The sequence below is a fragment of the Punctularia strigosozonata genome (genome assembly GCF_000264995.1).
Source record: "Punctularia strigosozonata HHB-11173 SS5 unplaced genomic scaffold PUNSTscaffold_8, whole genome shotgun sequence".
NCBI lineage: Eukaryota > Fungi > Basidiomycota > Agaricomycetes > Corticiales > Punctulariaceae > Punctularia > Punctularia strigosozonata.
This window is the reverse complement of record NW_006767440.1, coordinates 1,257,883-1,277,105: the sequence shown is the minus strand read 5'-3', so window position 1 is coordinate 1,277,105 and position 19,223 is coordinate 1,257,883. Positions and strand designations below refer to the sequence as shown.

At 53.5% G+C, this 19,223-nt stretch overlaps 6 protein-coding genes across 6 annotated transcripts; 3 read left to right on the top strand and 3 right to left on the bottom strand.

Annotated features, from left to right (window-relative positions):
- Nucleotides 1-1,501: 1,501 nt before the first annotated feature.
- PUNSTDRAFT_69964 (MFS general substrate transporter) lies at nucleotides 1,502-3,734 on the bottom strand (the record flags this gene model as incomplete). Its single annotated transcript, XM_007385010.1, has 13 exons — nucleotides 1,502-1,555; nucleotides 1,606-1,650; nucleotides 1,704-1,781; nucleotides 1,836-1,853; nucleotides 1,910-2,008; nucleotides 2,060-2,394; nucleotides 2,450-2,480; nucleotides 2,532-2,690; nucleotides 2,747-2,926; nucleotides 2,985-3,173; nucleotides 3,231-3,289; nucleotides 3,346-3,446; nucleotides 3,505-3,734. The coding sequence occupies 13 exons, from the start codon at nucleotides 3,732-3,734 to the stop codon at nucleotides 1,502-1,504; spliced, it is 1,578 nt and encodes a 525-aa protein (XP_007385072.1).
- An 853-nt stretch (nucleotides 3,735-4,587) lies between these two features.
- On the top strand, nucleotides 4,588-7,063 carry PUNSTDRAFT_88707 (uncharacterized protein). The gene is made up of 5 exons (XM_007385009.1): nucleotides 4,588-4,999; nucleotides 5,159-5,288; nucleotides 5,342-5,406; nucleotides 5,456-5,550; nucleotides 5,604-7,063. The coding sequence occupies exons 1-5, from the start codon at nucleotides 4,738-4,740 to the stop codon at nucleotides 6,927-6,929; spliced, it is 1,878 nt and encodes a 625-aa protein (XP_007385071.1). The 5' UTR covers nucleotides 4,588-4,737; the 3' UTR covers nucleotides 6,930-7,063.
- A 44-nt stretch (nucleotides 7,064-7,107) lies between these two features.
- PUNSTDRAFT_104136 (uncharacterized protein) lies at nucleotides 7,108-8,078 on the bottom strand (the record flags this gene model as incomplete). The annotated part of the gene is made up of 3 exons (XM_007385008.1): nucleotides 7,108-7,475; nucleotides 7,537-7,747; nucleotides 7,797-8,078. 3 exons carry the CDS (start codon nucleotides 8,076-8,078, stop codon nucleotides 7,108-7,110), a joined length of 861 nt encoding a protein of 286 aa, XP_007385070.1.
- An 81-nt stretch (nucleotides 8,079-8,159) lies between these two features.
- Nucleotides 8,160-9,089, bottom strand: PUNSTDRAFT_104134 (uncharacterized protein). The gene is made up of 6 exons (XM_007385007.1): nucleotides 9,007-9,089; nucleotides 8,939-8,952; nucleotides 8,737-8,883; nucleotides 8,602-8,680; nucleotides 8,404-8,543; nucleotides 8,160-8,351 (listed from the first exon to the last, which is right to left on the bottom strand). The coding sequence occupies exons 1-6, from the start codon at nucleotides 9,060-9,062 to the stop codon at nucleotides 8,230-8,232; spliced, it is 558 nt and encodes a 185-aa protein (XP_007385069.1). The 5' UTR covers nucleotides 9,063-9,089; the 3' UTR covers nucleotides 8,160-8,229.
- A 249-nt stretch (nucleotides 9,090-9,338) lies between these two features.
- Nucleotides 9,339-11,588, top strand: PUNSTDRAFT_144439 (uncharacterized protein; the record flags this gene model as incomplete). The annotated part of the gene is made up of 9 exons (XM_007385006.1): nucleotides 9,339-9,422; nucleotides 9,481-9,627; nucleotides 9,669-10,323; nucleotides 10,375-10,498; nucleotides 10,559-10,702; nucleotides 10,756-10,797; nucleotides 10,848-11,044; nucleotides 11,108-11,293; nucleotides 11,371-11,588. The coding sequence occupies 9 exons, from the start codon at nucleotides 9,339-9,341 to the stop codon at nucleotides 11,496-11,498; spliced, it is 1,707 nt and encodes a 568-aa protein (XP_007385068.1). The 3' UTR covers nucleotides 11,499-11,588.
- An 852-nt stretch (nucleotides 11,589-12,440) lies between these two features.
- Nucleotides 12,441-18,978, top strand: PUNSTDRAFT_53281 (P-loop containing nucleoside triphosphate hydrolase protein). The gene is made up of 30 exons (XM_007385005.1): nucleotides 12,441-12,815; nucleotides 12,872-13,114; nucleotides 13,165-13,323; nucleotides 13,377-13,440; nucleotides 13,488-13,528; nucleotides 13,579-13,625; nucleotides 13,684-14,282; nucleotides 14,344-14,404; nucleotides 14,455-14,551; nucleotides 14,610-14,781; nucleotides 14,889-14,932; nucleotides 14,986-15,103; nucleotides 15,156-15,196; nucleotides 15,251-15,509; nucleotides 15,560-15,669; nucleotides 15,718-15,766; nucleotides 15,817-15,890; nucleotides 15,950-15,963; nucleotides 16,029-16,041; nucleotides 16,102-16,679; nucleotides 16,731-16,874; nucleotides 16,927-16,975; nucleotides 17,029-17,212; nucleotides 17,269-17,340; nucleotides 17,394-17,675; nucleotides 17,732-17,869; nucleotides 17,929-18,329; nucleotides 18,378-18,450; nucleotides 18,517-18,629; nucleotides 18,682-18,978. Exons 1-30 carry the CDS (start codon nucleotides 12,459-12,461, stop codon nucleotides 18,814-18,816), a joined length of 4,731 nt encoding a protein of 1,576 aa, XP_007385067.1. The 5' UTR covers nucleotides 12,441-12,458; the 3' UTR covers nucleotides 18,817-18,978.
- Nucleotides 18,979-19,223: the final 245 nt, after the last annotated feature.

Below are 19,223 nucleotides of genomic sequence, written 5' to 3'. Positions count from 1 at the left end.
ATCATAGTCTCGCTGCAATTACTGTGAGGGACGAACGATTCTCCGAACTCGAAGAGCCCCGATGCGGGTGCGATTGGCTCCAAGCCTTCAGAGAAGCCTTCATTGAAGGCCAGTCAACGGGCGCCTCTGGCCATCACTGTCCAGGTACTATCATTCCCACACTTGCTGGACACCCGGGGATCCTGGACACTCGAATTTCTTGCGTCCTCCCGTGAAACTCCTGAGCCCAAACTAGTGTAGATATATTGTAACACATCTTGTCTGCTGTGCTGTGTTGAGATCACTGGAATCGGTTGGGAAAAAGTAGCACGATGAGCCTGGCAAGTCACGAAATCATGCTATGCCGCCAGTAATCCTGCCCTTCCTGCTTTTGGACCAATATCTTCTACATGCTATCTACCGGAGTGTATTATATGATACATCAGTGAGTGTACACTGCAAAAAAAAGCGGGTGCTGAGGTGTTTCGGGTATGCAAAACGGTCAGAAAGGAGATGAGTGGAGCGGGAGGCGAATAAAGTGAAACCAGCCGAAGATGATAGACAGCAATAGGCGACAGCAAGGCAACTGAGAAAACATCAGGCCATCATCAGGATGGAGGAGGACCGAAATTGTCATAAAGCGGAGGACTGTGCATGGAAGAAGGCCGAAAAGTTGCTGAAGAGCACAGTATGGTAACAAGTCAGCATAAACCAATGGAATTATTGCCAATTATACAGGATAGCATATATAGCATCGTAATCGAGATACCAAGTGCCTACTGAGCCGTAGTAGTCCGACAGTTGCCGCTGGTCGTCGAGGCGAAGGTTGCGGAAGGCCGTGGGAAACGTGTCCAGCATCCCCCGAACTGCTGACCTACCGACTCAGTGACGCGCTCCTCCGTTTACAAGACCAAGAGCTCGCGAAACATCCAATTTTATATCGTATACTATAGATCAGACTCCGTACTATCACACAAAAAAGGAATCAAGGTGAAAGGGCAGATGTAGCATGTGCAATCGTGCACTCAAGCTTAAGTGTCCAGGATCTACCGGCACGATAGTAGCAGTGCCGGATTTGCACATCAGCCAAAGCCATGACGCTGGCTGGCGGTTGTTGACGGTCATTTCCTCGCCAGAAACTGCGGGTGTCCAGTCTCGGAAGAGGGAGGAGGGCAAGGAACCACGACGTCGGCAGCCGGCCCGATGTCATGCCGAGAGATGCCGATGTCCGCGCCGCTTTCCCGGATTTACATTGCTTACCACGTGTTTTGCCCCTATGTCGATTTCGTCCCGATGCATAGATCGTATCTTAAGGGTGGATTGTGTTCATTGTGTTGGTTCATGTTGTGTGTTAGTACGAGGAGTGTATAGTCTGCGCTGCGCTAACACATATACGAACAGAAACAAACGTATTACAAGGGCTTCTCAACTCCATTTTCCATCGATACAGGCACGACTTATCGTTGGAGCTCGCCTCTCGATCGTCGTCGAGCGCAGCTGCGCTCAAGTGGAGACGCCGAGTTCAGGCCTCAGCTCGCCGCTTCTCCTCTTCAATGTCTTGCGCGACTTTGAGATCCTGGGGCAATGCTTCAGTAATCGCGATCAAGGTCAAGAATACCCACTTACAGGGGCCGGGGCAAACCGACTCTTCTGTCGTATGCGGGCGCCATACTATCCGATCTCGTAAGACGACTGCGAAAAGATAGCAACGCATCATCGCTGACCTTGAAGAAGAAGAATGGACTTGGAGCAAGAACGAGAGCCACGCATCCGATCAACGTGCACGCCCACTGAATCCCAAGCTGTAAACGTCAATTCAGTGATTTTATCGTCCGACTGGGTCGACTTGAACAAACCGATTCGAACATTTGGACCTGGACCGATGCTCGTCAGCTCAAGGTTCTTCGTAGTGGCGACTATCATAGCTCACCGTGAATAAGGGGAAAGCAGCTGCGATGGCGGACCGCACGATGGTGTTAGCCGCCAGGCCGCTTGCAGCATACATTAGATAGCAGTCGACGATGTACGTCTAGAACACGTCAGAAACTGTGCCCCGAAGCGTTCCATGATGCAAACGTACCAAGAAGGAGATGAATACGAGTGTGATCCCAGCGCCTATAATCGGTGTTGCCAAGGCCGGTACATACCACGGCACGCTCTTGTACGCCCCCGTCCAACCAAGGAAGAAGATCCCGATGACTAGCAGAGGACCTCCGAGCATGCTCCCGTACAGCCTGTATTCAGGTGGGGGTGTTCCTCGCCACTGCGGTGTGAGGGTCCGGTACTTCCGAGAGAACCAGACATTCAACAGCGCCCCTGATGTGCTCCCGATCCCGACGCCGATAAAAATCAGGCCCGCAAGGCCGGGACTGAAGCCACGAAGATCGGCCCATATCAGGGGAAATGCCTCGAACACTGAATGAGAATACAATCGTCTGGGCTATGGCCGATCAACAATACGCAGACTTACGTCCGTAGAGCAATCCATAGACGATCGACAGCTAATAACAGAGTGAGCCAAAAGATTAGTAGATAATCAGGAAAGCACACACGTATATCGTGACAAGCACCAAGATCGGTTCCAAAGCAAGCATGTGGAAAGGGCGATATAATGTTCGCTGTAGAACGCCTCTGAAGGACCAATCCTGTCGTTCGTGTGGCGCATACATCTTCGCATTCTTCTCTGGGTTTTGCTTACGGAGTTTCTTGGCCTGCCCAGTCGAGAAACGGTGAGCGACATAGAGAATCAATCTTCACAGGGTCTCACCTTAGTCGCGAGCAACACTGGCGCGAAGGTTTCCGGGAAAAACAGGATGACACAGATCCACGCGGTGGCAGAAAGAATCATTATAAGCCAAAATATCCAACGCCATGTAAGATAGCTGGTTGTCAGAAAACCTCCGATGAAGGGACCTATGATTGGACCAAGGAAGACACTTGCGGTGAACTATTGTACGCTCTTTATTACGGTGCACATGGAAAACGATGCCGAACGAGTGACTCACGGTGCTCATAGCCGCGCCTCGATTGATGGGATCCCAAATGTCGGCAATGACACCACCTGCGTTTGTCAAAGGACTCGCCGAGAAAACGCCAGTCAAGAAACGGATGACAATAATTGTCGCTATATTCTGTGCAAGCGCGCACCCGATCTGGAAAATCATGAAAAGGAATAATGAGAGGATGAAGATCGGCTATCGTAAATACACAGTAAGAGGGTTTATTTTATGACATAGTCGGCCATGGCTCACTCTGCGCCCAAATAGTTCGGACCCGGGTGCCCATATAAGAGGTCCGGCACAAAACCCGGCTGGCAGGGCGTGATATGACGGCAGCTGGAGGAATACGGATACTTCAATCACGTACCAAGGAAAAGAGCCGTCACCAGCTCCGTCACTTCCCGTCCCACCCCGAACTCCTTCTGCAGCACCTGGATCGCGGACGACGGCGCCGACGACGCAAATGTCCTATTCGACGAGGTGCAGGAATATTAGGATCATTCATCAAAACGACAACTCGACGGACACCGTCATAGTAAGGCCTGCACATAGGACGGTCAACCGCCATTTGACCGCCTCAGGCCAGTTTTGAGGGTTAGTAGGATCGTCGGGCCCGTCCCAATTGACTTCATCGGAATTCTCGCCAGGCAGTTCTGGCCGGACGGTGGACTCCGAGGAACGCGGACCCTGAGGCTCATCGCCACCAGTCTCGTGCATCTCCTCCTCGTCGAGGGAACGCGACGTCCTGCGGAGCATGGTGGAGGACCTGCTACTGCCTTGTGCGGACACCGCCGTGGTGGCGGGCGACGGAGGGCGAATTTCCAGCGGAGCGGGAGCGGACATAGTCTGAGAGATGAACTTCAAGCACAAGCACTAGATGTCAAACGAGGCAGGGTGATATACATTGTCGACTCTCAGCAACGTAAACCACGCTCCAGGATGGTTGGTCAGCTTTGGAGTCAGCCAATGTTGGCGGCGTCGCAGCAGTGACGTCATGGAAGTGGAATGATCGGCTCGTCAAATTCGTCGCCAAATTCAGAATTGACCGATATGTTGGGCATTGAAACGCCGTTGGCCATTCATGGCATTGACCGGCATCATGATGTCGTTCATTGTCCGCTTTTTCCGCATATGCGGCGTTCTGTGCAGGGCGCGTCGGCATGGGATTACAGAGCTGCTAGCTCACGAAGATATCGCTGAGTTGCACTCACAAGGGGCATGGCCATTGAATTTTGGATTAAGATGCACGGGGCATTCAATATTCAGTACTCAAGCTTCATGTGAGCATGAACTATACGACATGGAGGTGACAGATAGCGATGCCGAGTTGTCGAGTCCGTTGATGTCTCCGCATGCCTATATAGCGAATTGAACCAAGACGACGTATGGACATTTTAATCCGTAAATTTGAGATCCGGACTCAACACAAGCGGGGAGAGGCAAAGATGCTTTAGTGGTTCAAGGTGCCCAAACGATGTGGACGTGAAGAAATCAGTAATAAAGAGGGTTCATCGCCACCGCCCGCATCTGGCATCGTCCCTTTCGTGGGAACTTTTCCTTAACACCGCAATCGTGACCGAAACGCGTGACTTGCCTTCTTGACCGCTTACCTCGACAGTCGTCAACGAGCAGCTATACCGGACCTTTCGGACCAATCTGCGGGCCTCATCTGAGCTTAGATTCGGAATTTGCTGGCTTTGTTTGCTAGCGGGCAGCCGTGAACGCGCGAAGGGGATGCTCGTATCGACGGCCTAGTGCAATGGCGTCAATCGTTTCTCCGTACTCGACTCCCCCGCCAATACGTTCTAATGTGATCAAGAATCCACCGGAATCCGTACCCAGCACGGATGACCTGGAGGCCGCGCAGGCGGAACTTCAGATTCTGAAACTGAAGTCTATGGAATTCATGTCTAAGGTGGTAGCGGATTACAAGACATTGGACGAGTCCAGGAGGTTTATCAAGGAGAAAGAGAAGCAGAAGGGGAAGCGGAAGGAGGAGAAGATCAAGAAGGAGCGCGGATGTGGGTACTGCCTCTTTCCGTCCCCGTTGCTTTGTCGCGTCTCAGACATCATTCGTCACTGGTTTTGTTCATTTATCTCGACTTCACGAGGCTTTGTTCGGCTATATATATATATATGCTATGTGTCAAATGCCGCCATGTGCTGAATGCTTCCGTTAGTCACCCCCATGGCGGTTGATTCTGAAGAGCGCGCCTTGTCTGTGAATCGCACTCGATTTCCCTCGGTGGCGTCCTCTACGTCCGCTCCGCAGTACATCAAGAGGCCCTCACTGGATAGCCTGAAGACTTCGTGCGTGGCCTTCCACAGGCCCATTATCGAATATTCCGCTGACAGTTGCCTAGGTCGGATCTTCTCAAGAAGAAGAAAAAACGGAAGCGAGAGTTCGGTGACAGCGACGGAGAGCCCGGTATGTATAGATCGTGACGGTGTCAGTCAGTACACTGAGCTTGGGACAGAACCACAACGCGCGCGTAAGGTATCGCCTTCCCCGTCGGTAGTATCCAGCAACAACCAGAAAGCGATGAAAGCACCTCCAGCCGTATCCGCTAAGGTACGCGTTCCCGCACGGCACTAGCCGTCGACTTCTCACCTTTTGCGTCGTAGCTTCCGAGTGGTCAGGACTTCACGCTTCCTGCTCCGGTGACACTAGTACCTCCCAGACCTCCTGTGCCACCGGCGCCTGCACCAGGGCCAAGCAAAGCTACAGACGTGAAGGAGGACTTCAGCAAGATGAAACAGCCTTCTCAGATCCTCGTGCACACGTTTTACACCTCGATAGAACCCTGGTTACGACCTTTCACGGAGGAAGATGTGGGGTTCCTCGAGTACACCGCCGACGAAGTGACACCCTATGTAATGCCGAAGCTTGGACGTCATTATTCGGCGGTTTGGGAGGAAGAGGATATCGCTATCTATGGTGTTCCGCTTCCAGGTACCGCCGCAGCGCAGGCCAGTGCGCTCGCAAGTACTAGCGATTGTGGCAAGCTCTTTCAGAAGAACGCGAAGTGGGAGCCGGCGACGCTCACGGATGCGGACTCCATCACGGAGGAGAAGGGTCACGGGCCTCTAACCGAACGGCTCATCAGCGCACTTCTACCGATGCCCGGCGAAGCGGTATGGAACGGGGTCAAACAGGCTGAGGGTGCAATGGAAGGGAGGTCTGGTGGAGGCGCGACAGCTGCCGCAGCTAGGGACAAGATGACCATAGCCGATCTCGAGGAGCGAATCAGGGAGAGTTTGAGGTGGCTTGGTGTACCGGATGACGAACCCGTCACGGATGACCCAGTTGACGACCCGATTGCAACGGCGCTTAGGCATGCGCAGCAACGGTTACGCGTCACAGTTGCCACCAACAAGGCCCGGAAGGCGAGGCTCGTGAACATCGTGCGGGATCGCTTGGGCTACCAAGATTACGTCGAGATGCGCGACGCCTTTGACCGGAACATCGCCAACCTGTATAACAAGTTACAGAAGAAGGATGCACCGAAAGTGTCGAAGAAGAAGAGAGCGAAGAGCGAGCTAGCTGGCGCGAACGGGGATGCGAAAGCGCCCGCTGTGGTTCCGCCTAGTCCCGCAGCGCTCGGGTTAGGTCAGGACGACAGGGCGGTACTGAACGTGCCGGAACAGCTCATACAGCTCGTGAAGGCGCGGCGCCAGTGGGTTGACCAGATCGGCCATGTGTTCGAGGAAAAGGAGCGGGAGAGGAAGGGGACCATCATTGGCGTCCCCGAGAGGGAAAAGAGTGTGTTCGTCGGAGTAGTGGATGAAGTTAGGGCGGAACTTGAGCGGGCGAAAATGCTGCCGCCTGTCCTGAGAGAGAGCGCTCTGAAGGATCCGAAAGGGAAGGGCAAAGCGGGAGCATCCGGGGCTGAAGCGATCTCGAGCACGAATGCACCATTACCGAATGGCACCCCGATGGAACTGGGATAGGGCAGCCGTTCTTGGCGATTTCCTTAAGATTATCGTTCTCTATTTGCTTTTATCACTGCTGGCGTTGTAGTTTTATAATCAACCCAACCCTCCGGATACTGGTCACACCTTTCAAATCACCAGGATGCGGTCACATTGAAAGACGGAACCCAATAATTGTGTACCCAGATATGCATCTCTAGCTGTCAGTTTTCAGTTTCTTCAACTTATTGGGTGATATGGTCCCTTCCTCGCCCTTACGCTTCTTCTCTTTTTTCTCCTTCTTTTCCTTCCGCGGTACAGCCACTGCCGCTTCAACGGCCTCCTCAGAGTCATCCCGCGCCTGAACCATATCAACGTCCTGATTTCCTTCGGCTGAGGGGTGATTGTCCGGAATCACGACCGAGCCGTAAGGCTTGAACTGGTGTTTGAGGACCTCCTCTGGATATGACGGTCGGGGCGGGTTTTGATAAATATTCGGAGCAGTTGTCGACTGGGGTAATTCGACCGGTGAAGGTATGGGCGCTCTGCTGGTGATGACTACGTGACGTGCGATGGGTTTTGGTGCTAGAGGAAGGGTGGTAGAGTTAGCACCGATCACGCAGAGTCGGATATCCGCTCGATGTACCTGGGTAGAGCTTGCCGCCTTTCCTCTTCCGAGGAAGCAGACATGAGAGGCTTTTGAGTTCCTCGCCACCGATGGCGAGACTATCTCCAGTTCCCTGGCCAAGGGACCAAACTTCGTACGCAGCGCTTTTACGCTTCAAAGACCCGATTATGCCGGTCCTGGAGGAGGACGGGTCGTCTAGCTGAAGTGACTCCAGATGTGAGGGCTTGACCTATAGCCGAAATATGAGCTCGTTTCCTCGTGATCGTAGCAGTACTCACCCTCTCTGGAACGCGCACAAGCCAAAGTTCAAGATTCTCGTCATCTCGTATAGCATCCCAGTCAAGGTTTTCGCAATCCACGTCGTGGTCCATCACCTCTGCGTCCTTAGGCGGCTCGTAGGCCCAGTACGAGCTTGTGCCTTCATTCTTCCCATGGCTGGTATATTCCACCTCTGGCTGCGTCTTCTTCTTCTTCTCTTTCTTTCGTTTATCCCTAGAGGGTAAGGATGGTGTTATACGGTCCGGCAGAGGGCTCGGTGAACGGGAGCCAGCAGACGACATGGCCAGGAAAGAACTGAAGTACGCAGTGGCTGTGTTCTTTTTGGAAGATGCCGGTGTTACGAGTCGTTTCACGCAAGTTGGCCGACCAGTAAAACGCAGATCCATAGGTATAAACAAGCAAGCAATCGAGATATAGACCATACAACGCGACCTAGGCATCCACTGGAGCCTTAGCGGCCTCCTTCTCCCCCTGCAGAATTTTCTCCACGTTCGCCCCTATCTTCCGCCTTTCATCCAGCGAAAGCTTCGGTGCCGTAGAGGAGTAACCGAGCTCTGGAAAACGATATCAGTACCGTTCGGTAAATGGCAAATACAATCTCCCTACTCAAGCTGTGATACTGCGAGGGCACATCTTCACTCTTCACTGGAAGAGTGGAGAGATCCAGTGGGAAAGATGGGCCTATCCACGAGTTACGGACTTCGTGGTCGGCCCGTTCTTCCCGAGTCAGAGGATGCACGAGGATGCTAGCACCGTATTCTCGTCATCGATGTCCTCCGAAAGATATAGAGCATGTCGACGTACCTGAGAGAACCCCTGTGGAGAACCAAGTAGGAGTAGACCGCCGCAAAGGACTCGTAGGGGACCCAAATTTCGTATGAGCCTATCAATCTGGATGGGTACTCTGTCACGTCGGCATGATGGCGATATAGTAGTCACCACAAGGATGTGGACCAATAGGTCCGGTGTTGACCCGATAGAGAGGAACGGCGATGAATGCGCCGTTCTTCCTCAGCCGCAAGACCGAATCACGGAGGTCCAAAGCAGCCTTGTGCTCGTCTGCGTTGTTCTGGTGAAAGTAAATGTCTGATATGTATGTTTGTATGAACGGGCATCTTCCTAATCGAGGTGGATGACGAACGGAAATGCCACTCCCTGGCAAGTGCTGGCTCAGCGCCCCGAAGACAAACGAGCGTACGAAAGGCTCACTTGATTTCGTTGTCTAGCACCTCTTCGAGATCGGTCGGAGGTTTCGCGCTAGCCATGGCTTGGGAGGTGTTAGTGGTCGAGGTCAAGCTTAAGCCTTACAAAGGGGTTCAGCCCACGCGGGGGGCGATGCAACGTGCATGCGATCCTCCGTGCCGATGGCGACTTCTGGGGGAACGAGTCGGATTCGGACCTCGAATGACCCGTCTGATTCACGCGTGGCGGCGGAGGCCTGATCGCAGCAAAGCTTGATCTGCTTCGTGAATTCGCCCTTATCATCACTTCTGGCGAATACACAACGCATCTTCGTTCTGATCGCCAGAGAACAAATGCCCATGCCCTTAAGCTACCGGACTCCAGCCCCTCCCGCCGTGCTCACGATAGCTGGGTCTGATTCGAGTGGAGGTGCTGGCATTCAAGTGCGCAGACGAATCCTTCGAGATACCGAGAGCGTATCTCATCGCTGAACCTCTCAAGGCCGACCTCAAGACTTTCACCGCCCTGGGGTGCTATGGCACCAGCGTCATAACGGCGCTGACCGCACAGAATACGACGGGAGTGCAGGGTGTGCACCCCTCTCCGCCGGGTTTTGTTGCCCAGCAGGCACGACACGATTTTTGCTCGGTGTCCTGCGCCCTGAACGTACTGATGCGATTGAAGTGTAGCTCGACTCCGTGCTGAGCGATACCGATGTCAAGGCTCTGAAGACGGGGATGCTCTATGACTCGAGCAACGCTCAATCCGTTATCAAGGCGTTGCAAGCGCACTACGGTGGAGGAAGCAGAACAATGCCGCCTCTCGTCGTCGATCCCGTCTGTGTCTCGACATCCGGGCATGAGCTCCTGCACCCGGACGCCGTCGATGTCATCGTCAAGGAACTCTTCCCCCTCGCGCATCTCATCACTCCCAATAGACAAGAGGCGGAGCTGTTCCTCTCGCGATGCGAAGATTTCTCTTTGAGGAAGATTGAGTCGCTCGGAGACATGCTCACCGCTGCAAGAAACCTGCTCTCACTGGGACCGAACGCCGTTTTGGTCAAGGGCGGTCACCTCACTGCGACTTTGTCCGACGTCGATAGGTTGCTATCGACTGAGTCGGACGTGCGCCTCGTCAAATCCCTGTTATTGGATGAGAAGATGGAGGTACTGAAAGTTGCCCAAAACGTCGCTCAAGATCCACAACTCGTCGTCGACGTGCTCTGCGAGAAACCAGGAAAAAGTACGCTTTTCGTGCGGCCGAGGCTCGATTCCATGAGCACGCATGGCACTGGCTGCACTCTGAGCGCTGCACTCGTGTGCATGCTTGCTCGAGGAGATGATCGTTAGTCTGTTCTAACGGGAGTCCTAACCTTAACCTATGACATGCCTATAGTCGCTCGGGCGTTGGAGAATGCAACTCTCTATACACACCTTGGGATCGAGCATGCGTTCCCAATGGGCTCCGGCCACGGTCCTCTCAACCACATACATTCGACAACTTCCCGGGTTATCGCGCTGTATGACCACGGTTGATGCATTGGTCTTCGATCACTGAAACATCTTGTCGCTTCTTACAGGCCAAGTCCCGTCAATCCTCATCCGCTCACCTATGCACTGATCAAGTCCACGTCCGATGTGTGGAAAAAATATGTGGAGCATGACTTCGTGAAGCAGCTGGGCTCTGGGACATTACGGAGAGAAAGCTTTGTTCACTTCATCAAGTGAGCGTTCTCATACCCCGATTGGAAAGACCGTTATGTTCATCGAAGGCCAGACAAGATTATCATTATCTCAAATATTACGCGCGTGCATATGGGTAGGAATTTGCATTATACATACGTTCGCACACCTGACGGCGACGTGTAGGCTTCTTGTCGCCAAGGGCTTTTCCTTTTCCGCGATGAAACCTGCTGCCCAAACGATCATGAACGTTATCACCGAGTCCGTCATGCACAAATCGTTCTGCGCCCAGTGGGGTGTATCTGAGGAAGAGCTGGAGAACACGCCGGAGTCGGCAGCCACGACGGCCTACGGCGCGTTCTTGCTTGATACGGGCATCGAGGGTGGGTGACGTTCGACCGCCACCGCGAACGGAACGGGTGCTGATCAGCCACCGTCCGATGCAGGCGACTACGCAAAGCTTGTGATGGCTCTGGCATCGTGCTTGCTCGGTTACGGCGAGGTTGGCCTTTGGTTGAAAAAAGAGGCTGCGAAGCCGAAGACCTGGGTCAAGCTGGAAGACAACCCGTACCAGAAATGGATCGACGACTATTCAGGCGAGATGTATCAAAGTGCCGTCAAAACGGGCATAGGTGGGTCACCGCGCGTTTTAAATACAGTACTGCAGGAGCTGACGAATGCCGCCCGTTGTTCTTCCGACATGGAATAGCTTTGATAGAAGATTGCGCCGTGGCGGACCCGCCGAGTGCGAAACGTTTTGAGGAGTGGAAAAGGGTTTGGGCGCGGTGTACTTTGTTCGAGAAGCGTTTCTGGGACATGGCGATGGAGTTGTCGTAGGCGTGAATAGAAGAAAGGAAGATCGAACACTACTCAGTACTCAAGTGCTCGGGGTGTAGTTCCTTCATTGACTTGACTCGGAAGTGATCCAGAGCCCGGAGGATTGTCAGAGTACCTCGTCTATTGACTTCGGTTTGTTTATTTCGACGGCGCGCTGAAGGTGGCAATGTTTCCTGTGATAGTACGTAGGACCACCAGCTGATAACCTAGCAGCGTGTCCTTTCGGCGCAGTCCGCTCTCCACGGAAATGACACCCGCCTCCATCACTGCGGGGGTTATCTAGTCTATTCTTGCAGACTTGCGCGATGCGCACTCAGGTCGAAGTCCGGCGGTTGTCTGATTTCGGGTAACCTGACTCTTTCTCGGAACGTTGATATAATTCGTTTCCGAGTGCTAGTCAGTAAGTAGCTGTGAGTCGTGGACGCCATGCGAGCCATTGCAGATTAGCAATGTCATTCCTGTCCCTTCAGCTGCACGTTACCGGTTGCTCACATTCGGTGACCCATATCAATTCCGGCGCGGGAAGCGCAAAGCATCTAAAAACGATTTCTTTACTCTCTCTGCGCCGGCGTATTGTCTAAGCCTGTATGTATGGATTCTTGCTTTGAAATTCAAGACATGTCCATGTCCACAACTCCGTGGCTGTCCCACGTACTTAATCTTTTACAGTAAATCGGAAACCGAGCCGCCGGTGATCATGGACTCGCCCCGCAGATGAGTCAGGTTCAGCCAGGTTCGCGGATCAAAATCGCGCAGCCGGGACGCCCCGTTGGATTGGCTACCTTGAGGTCCATGCGGTGCAGCACAGCAGGTGAGAATCGAAGCCAGCCTCGGTTCCCCTGAATCGTGTCCGCGCCGCCAACAGAGTCACGGGCGGCGACGCGCGCCCAATAAGTATATGGGCTCGTGTGTCCATTTCAATCAAGCGTTCTTGTGCCCCCCCTCTATCAGGCCCTCGACATGGATTGGGTCAGCACGTACGTGGCCACCGCGGCCGCGGTCGTCAGCGGCCCTCCGTTGGCGGACCTCTTGCTCATACCGGTTTCGCTGGCCGGTTTGTCTGCCATACACGTCGCTGGACATGTCGTTCTACAACACGTCCGAGCCAAGAAGCAGTACGGGCCCATAGCTCTCCAGGACGAGGAGGCTGCCCAAGACCAGTCCGAGCCGACGCTTGGACCGGTCGCGAAGCGGGGTGGATGGCAGGGAATCGTGTTGAGAGAGCTGAGGGTGTTAGGTCTCCTCGGTCTTTTGGGGTACGAGCTGGCCTTGGGAAGTGGATGGAACAGAACAAAAATACTGCTGGTAGCATTTTACGTATGTTTCTCTACGATTCATCGCAAACTCGCGTTCATGTCGGTGTCCATCCTTAGGTGTATGCATCCGCACTGAGCGCCGCTTCGTTCATCACGGGCAGTCAAAGATGGCGGAGGGTGCTGGATGCGCATCTTGGCATCATTCTGCTTGCCATCTTCGGCGTCTTCGTCACGAAAGATCTCGTCCCTCTCGCGGTCATCGGTGGCGAACAACCCAGCCAGACTGCTATCATCCGCCTGGCGTTGCTTTTCGTCGTCAGCATCGTTGTTTCCCTTGCGACACCCGGCCCGCAGACTTCGGTACGTTGCCGTGCGCAAGCATACCGTCGGATACTCATCGTGCAATCCAGGACGCTATCAGCAGTTCATCGCTGGGCTCGTTCTTGACGTGGGGTTACTTTAACCCGATCATCTGGTACGCGTCGCGCCATCCTCACCTGCCTCCCGAAATGCTTCCGCCACTGGAGCAAGGCGATGATGCCGCCTACCTCGCCGAGAAGGATTTCAAGGTGGGTGCCGTATCATCCCAGAGAAGGAACCCAGTATAACGATGGCCTTGCAGAAAGTCGACCCCTTGTTGTTGCCGAAGCAGCGTTACATTGCCTGGAGTCTTCTGGCTGTCTTCAGTAGGCCCTTGACATGTCATGAATGCCCTTGCTGACGTCTTGCACAGAGCGGGAGTACGTGGTCATGCTGACCTTGGTCCTCCTCGAGGTATCTGAAACTTCTTACAAATGGTTGAGTAGCTAATCGATCCTGCCCAGAGCGGAGCCAGCTTCTTGGCGCCCATCGGTATCAATCAGATTCTTTCGTCAGTAGGAGCATATTCTGCTCCGACGGAGATATTGATAATGTGCATCATGTTACAGCTACATGGAAGGCTCTTCTACGAATGGTATTCGCCCTTGGGTCTGGGTCGTTTGGATTGGCCTCGGTCCAGTGGTGAACTCGCTCTTGAGCGAGTGGTACCTGCACCATGCCACCAAGATCCTCACGCGCGCGGAAGCACTCATGACGCAGCTGATCTTCCGCCACTCGCTGAGGATCCGACTGAAGTCTCAGGATGACGACAAGAAAGACGACAAGAAGGCTGACAGCAAAAAAGACGACAAGAATGACTCGGCTGAGCCCGCTGCGCACTCGCCCGAAGCGTCGTCGAGCAGTACCGCTGTGGAAGACGACACCTCCAGCGAGACCGCCGCTGGATCGTCTGCTTCGTCGGTAGCCTCGTCGGATCGTAGCCCTAGCCCAACGGCCTCCTCGGAGACCGCAGCGGCGTCGGACACTGAGGAGTCGACTACCTCGAAGGATAAGAAAGACGGCAAAGGGAAGAAGGACAAGACTAGCGAGAAGAAGGCCAAGGAAGAGGAAGAAAAGAAGAGCACGAAGCAGATGATCGGAAAGATCAACAATCTCGTCACGTCCGACGTTAATGCTCTCGGCAGAGCTCGCGACTTCCCGTATATCAGTGAGTCGATGTCTTGGCCTTGAGCAATGATGTGTTGCTTGCGTGCTTACGCCCGCGACAGTACAAGCGCTCCTATCAGTCATCTTCAGTGTGGTGTTTTTATACCAAATGCTCGGATGGAGGTGAGCATAGCATCTCATCTTCGCGAGCTGCATACTCACTGCATGAAAAGCTCGCTGGTCGGGACTGCCGTCATCGTGATCACTTTGCCCATTCCGGCGTGGGTAGCCAAACAGCAGATGGGTTCTCAACGTGAGAAAATGAAAGTCGTACGTGCACGACCACGTCGTTTCATCCATCTGCACGTCGCTGATTCGTTCGGACCAGTCCGATCGCCGCGTGCAAGCCGTCAACCAGATCATGAGCGTTGTCCGGATGATCAAGTTGTTTGCCTGGGAGGACAAATCGCTCGAGAAACTGTCGAAGATCCGAGAAGAAGAACTTTCGTGGATCCGATACAACGGTACCCTTCAGTTGGTAAACTACGCAACGAACGTGAGTCCGTTCCTTCTGCGTTTGACCGCCTTCGCTGACATTCGCCTGTTGCAGACGGTAATTGACAATGTGGTGGTTCAGGATCCATGAAACTCACTTTGCATCATACATAGATCCTGCCTCTGTGCAATATCCTCGCAACCTTCGGCTTATACGTCAGTCCACGCTCACCTTCCTCAGTTTAAGCCGAGACTGACGTCCTTTCCAGACGCTCATCATGCACCAAGAGCTCACTGCTTCACGCATCTTCACCTCGATCTCCGTATTCTCAATCCTGCAGAACTCTGTCGCGCGGATGACGTACCAACTGCCTATGCTTCTCAACGGTAATTGAACACTTGCGTTAGACCGTCTATTCTTGTTGAATCTGTCATATAGCCAAGGTATCCATGGACCGTATCAACGACTTCCTTTGGAAGGTGGATAATTCTCTATCTAGTGAAGGTCCAATCACTGATGACGTTCTATGACAGACCGAGTTGATTAAACCGCGTGACACCGAGGATGTCGCTTCTGAAACACCCGCTGTCGTTGCCGAGGACGATGTCATCGGTTTCAAAGACGCGACGTTCTCCTGGGACGCGCTGGATGCGGAGGGCAAGCTCAAGGACGCCAAGAAACGCGACTTCCGCCTGACCATCAACGGAGAGGTCACCTTTGATAGAGGAACCGTCAATCTCATCGTGGGTCCTACGGGCGCTGGCAAGACGTCCTTGCTCGCCGCGCTGCTTGGTAGGCCAGCTGCTCAGATCCCCTTTATCGTGGAGCTGAGCGATGCTTAGGCGAGATGTACTACCATTCGGACGGTCCTGATTCTTGGTACAACCTGCCCAGGAACGGTGGCGTAGCATACGCTGCACAGGAGACGTGGGTACTGAACGAGACTATCCGCGTACGTGATACGGGCTTCATTGCATGACTCCACCTCACAGTTGGACAGGAAAACATCCTCTTCGGGTCGGCGTACGAGGAGGAACGCTATAACAAAGGTGAAAACGGCACCTTCCTTTTGTATTAACCATACTCACGTCCTGCACAGTGCTTGAGCAGTGCGCGCTCGTACAGGACCTCGATCTGTTCGCTGCCGGTGATGAAACCGAGGTTGGCGAGAAGGTACGTCATTGGTCGGCTAAGCGCTCATCCCAAATGCATAACTGAAGTTCTTCGCGTAGGGCTTGACTTTAAGGTACGCTACGAACCAGCTGACATGCGAGCTTTCCTGAACAATCTTCCACCTTTGCACTTCCATAGTGGTGGGCAGAAGGTACACATCGTCAACAGCCATTCACGCGTCCACAAATCTGTACTAATATTATGTTCATAGGCACGAATTACCCTTGCTCGCGCTGTCTATTCGAAGGCTCAAATCGTACTCCTGGACGACGTTCTTGCGGCTCTGGACGTTCACACGGCGAGACATGTGGTGAACAAGTGTTTCAAGGGCGACCTCCTCCACGATCGCACTGTGCTCCTCGTCACTCACAATCTGGCATTAACGAATTCCTTGGCGAAGAAAACCGTACGGGTGGATGGCCGCGGTCGCGTGAAAGTCGAGCCCTCTCTCGCCGCAGCTGTGGAACACGATGCAGCACTGCGGGCTGAGCTTGTCAAGGAGGAGCAGGCCACCAAAAGCGATGCCCCCGCGCAGGAGGAGGCTGCCGAAGAAAAGAAACCGAAAAGCTCTGCAGGGAAGCTGACAATCGCCGAGGACGTCGCTCACGGTACTGTGGGGCTGGAAGCCGTGATGCTCTATATTCGCAACTGTGGCGGCGTTGGGTTCTGGGTTTTCCGCTTCTTCATCATTTTCTTCGAAGCTTGCCTCGGTCTTGCCATGCCGTACTTCCTTGGTCTCTGGTCGAATCAATATGCAAAGCATCCTGCGTCTGAGGTTCCGGCAATGAAGTACGGCCACAATTTGCAAACACTCCATCGTCTTACCTCTCATTTTGCTAGGTATATGACTGGCTACGCCATTCTTGCCCTGGCCGAGCTCGCGGCAGGAGTCATCGGATGGTTAGTTTGGGTGAATGGCGCCATGAAGGCTTCCAGCCGAATTCACAAGGCGCTTGTGCAATCCGTTTTCGGGTCGACGTTCCGGTACGTTCCAGTCTATCTGATACTCCGCCCTTGCAAACCGAATCGTTCGCAGATGGCTGGACACAGTCCCCGTTGCGCGTGTCATCACTCGGTGTACTCAGGTTGGTATATAGACATCTGGCATGCTGCGCAGATCATTGATTGTTTACCTTAGGACTTGCAATCGGTCGACCAAATGATCCGGCAGATCTTCAATACGCAATTCACGATTACCGCCAACCTGATCTTGAGGCTGATCGCGATTGTCTATATCGTGGGTTGGAGCGCCTTGGCTGCTGGTGTCCTCGTTCTGGTGGGCGGGATGCTTATCGGACGGTTCTATATCACTGCTCAACGATGTGTGTATCTGCGCTTCTTTGCTATCGCCAAGTGTCGGTTACTAACCTGCCTCCAGCGGTGAAGCGCGAACAAAGTGTCGCCAAGGCTCCCATTCTCAGCCTGTTCGGCGCTGGTCTGGCTGGACTTGGTAAGTTCGGTCTATTGCCTCCGACTTTGGCCCTATGTTAAACTATTGTTCAGCTTCCATCAGAGCTTATGATGCTCAAGAGCACTTCAGCAAGCAGTTGGTCACACGTATCAACCGACACACTCGCCTCTCGCGTAATTTCTACAACATCAACCGATGGGTCGGCGTTCGCATCGACACGCTGGGTGGTATCTTCTCCGCGGTTGTTGCCGGTGGCGTTCTATATGGCGGACTCATCAGCACCGGCGATGCTGGTTTCGCTCTGTCTCAAGTCTTAGGCTTCTCCATGGAGGTATTCTTCTTCGTTCGTATTGCGAACATGGCCGAAGTGGAGTGTGAGTTCAGTTCATTGAAATTCTGGACGTTCACTTATGCAAGCTCCTACCTTCAGGCAATAGCTTGGAGCGCATCCTTGATTTCCTCAAGATCGAACATGAACCTGAGCCAACCGAGGAAGGCACTCCGCCGGCTTACTGGCCTGCGAGTGGTTCTTTACGTGCCGAGAAGCTCAGTGCCCGTTATGGTCCAGGTCCGTATGCGTGCCTCGCAGATGGTCGTCGAGTAATGATTAAATGAATTTCGATCTAGAATCTCCTGAGGTTTTGCATGAAATATCCTTCGACATCAAGTCCGGCGAACGTGTAGGTGTGGTCGGTAGGACCGGAGCCGGAAAATCGACGATTAGTCTTGCCCTCTTGCGTGGTATCTTGACGAGCGGTCAAGTGTTCTATGACGGCATCGACATCCATAAAATCAACCTACGTGACCTCCGAGCCAACGTTACGCTTATCCCGCAGCATCCCGATCTTCTTGCCGGAACCGTGCGCGAGAACCTAGATCCCTTCGGCGAGCACGATGATGCCACATTGAACGACGCCTTGCGCTCTGCCGGCTTGTTCCGGATACAAAAGGAAGGAGATCCTGCCGCCATCACTTTGGATACAGAGGTAGAGACCGGAGGATCGAACTTCTCGCATGGTCAACGTCAGGTAAGCACGCCTGTCATCCCATAATACTGCACTCTGATCATGATTTAGATCATTGCTCTCGCACGAGCTCACGTACGGAGGAGTAAGCTCATGATCATGGACGAGGCCACTGCGGCTATCGGTACGTGCCCAAGTCCTCGAAATTCCGCGTAGTGGGTACAGCTCACTAATGCGCTTTGCGGCATAGACTATGAGACCGATTCGGCCATTCAGGAGTCGATCAGGACCACCCTGGGCAACGACATCACCATCATCACCATAGCTCATCGACTGCAGACCATCATGGACTCGGACAAGATCGTGAGTGCTCGTCTTGCCGCGCTAACCTTGCCACTCTGACATTGCGAAATAGATGGTACTTGACGCCGGCAGATTGGCGGAGTTCGGTTCTCCCAAAGAGCTCCTTGCACAAAAGAAAGGCCTTTTCTACGAGCTCGTAGAGAAATCGCACGATAAGGATGTGCTGTATAATCTGGTAAAGTCGTAACGACCTCGTAGAATCATATGATACCCCTTTATGCCGTCTCTTTGTGCGCTCTCGATAGGTTATTGGGCCTACACGGAGAATTGTCCATCTTCGTTAATTTGGGCACGTCCTTCAACAACTCTTTTCATGTACCCTATCCAGGACACTCAATCGCGATATCCGTATGCACTAAGCGATGGTGGTGGATTCAACAACCGTCGAAGCGGACCGCGTCGACTCACAACGTAGCGAGAGCTATCGCTGATACAGAGTCGCGTCATCTCGCGGAGTGGCCAGTGATCCGCCCCCACGCGCCCACGCGGTCAATCCGACGATGAGTCGTTCCCCCTCAGAAAGGCCTCTTCTACGAGCTCGTGGAGAAATCTCACGATAGAGACGACTTGTATAGCATGGTCAAGCCCTAGCGA

Excerpts from the sequence above, each read along its gene's own strand:
- PUNSTDRAFT_88707 (XM_007385009.1), top strand. The coding sequence starts at position 4,738 with ATGGCGTCAATCGTTTCTCCGTACTCGACTCCCCCGCCAATACGTTCT. Across the intron at positions 5,289-5,341 it reads CTGGATAGCCTGAAGACTTC|GTCGGATCTTCTCAAGAAGA; the intron begins GTGCGTGGCCTT and ends ACAGTTGCCTAG. Across the intron at positions 5,551-5,603 it reads CTCCAGCCGTATCCGCTAAG|CTTCCGAGTGGTCAGGACTT; the intron begins GTACGCGTTCCC and ends TTTGCGTCGTAG.
- PUNSTDRAFT_104134 (XM_007385007.1), bottom strand. The coding sequence starts at position 9,062 with ATGGCTAGCGCGAAACCTCCGACCGATCTCGAAGAGGTGCTAGACAAC. Across the intron at positions 8,681-8,736 it reads TATTGGTCCACATCCTTGTG|GCTCATACGAAATTTGGGTC; the intron begins GTGACTACTATA and ends CCAGATTGATAG. Across the intron at positions 8,352-8,403 it reads CTCGCAGTATCACAGCTTGA|AGCTCGGTTACTCCTCTACG; the intron begins GTAGGGAGATTG and ends ATCGTTTTCCAG.
- PUNSTDRAFT_53281 (XM_007385005.1), top strand. The coding sequence starts at position 12,459 with ATGGATTGGGTCAGCACGTACGTGGCCACCGCGGCCGCGGTCGTCAGC. Across the intron at positions 13,115-13,164 it reads CACCCGGCCCGCAGACTTCG|GACGCTATCAGCAGTTCATC; the intron begins GTACGTTGCCGT and ends CGTGCAATCCAG. Across the intron at positions 14,933-14,985 it reads TCGCAACCTTCGGCTTATAC|ACGCTCATCATGCACCAAGA; the intron begins GTCAGTCCACGC and ends CGTCCTTTCCAG.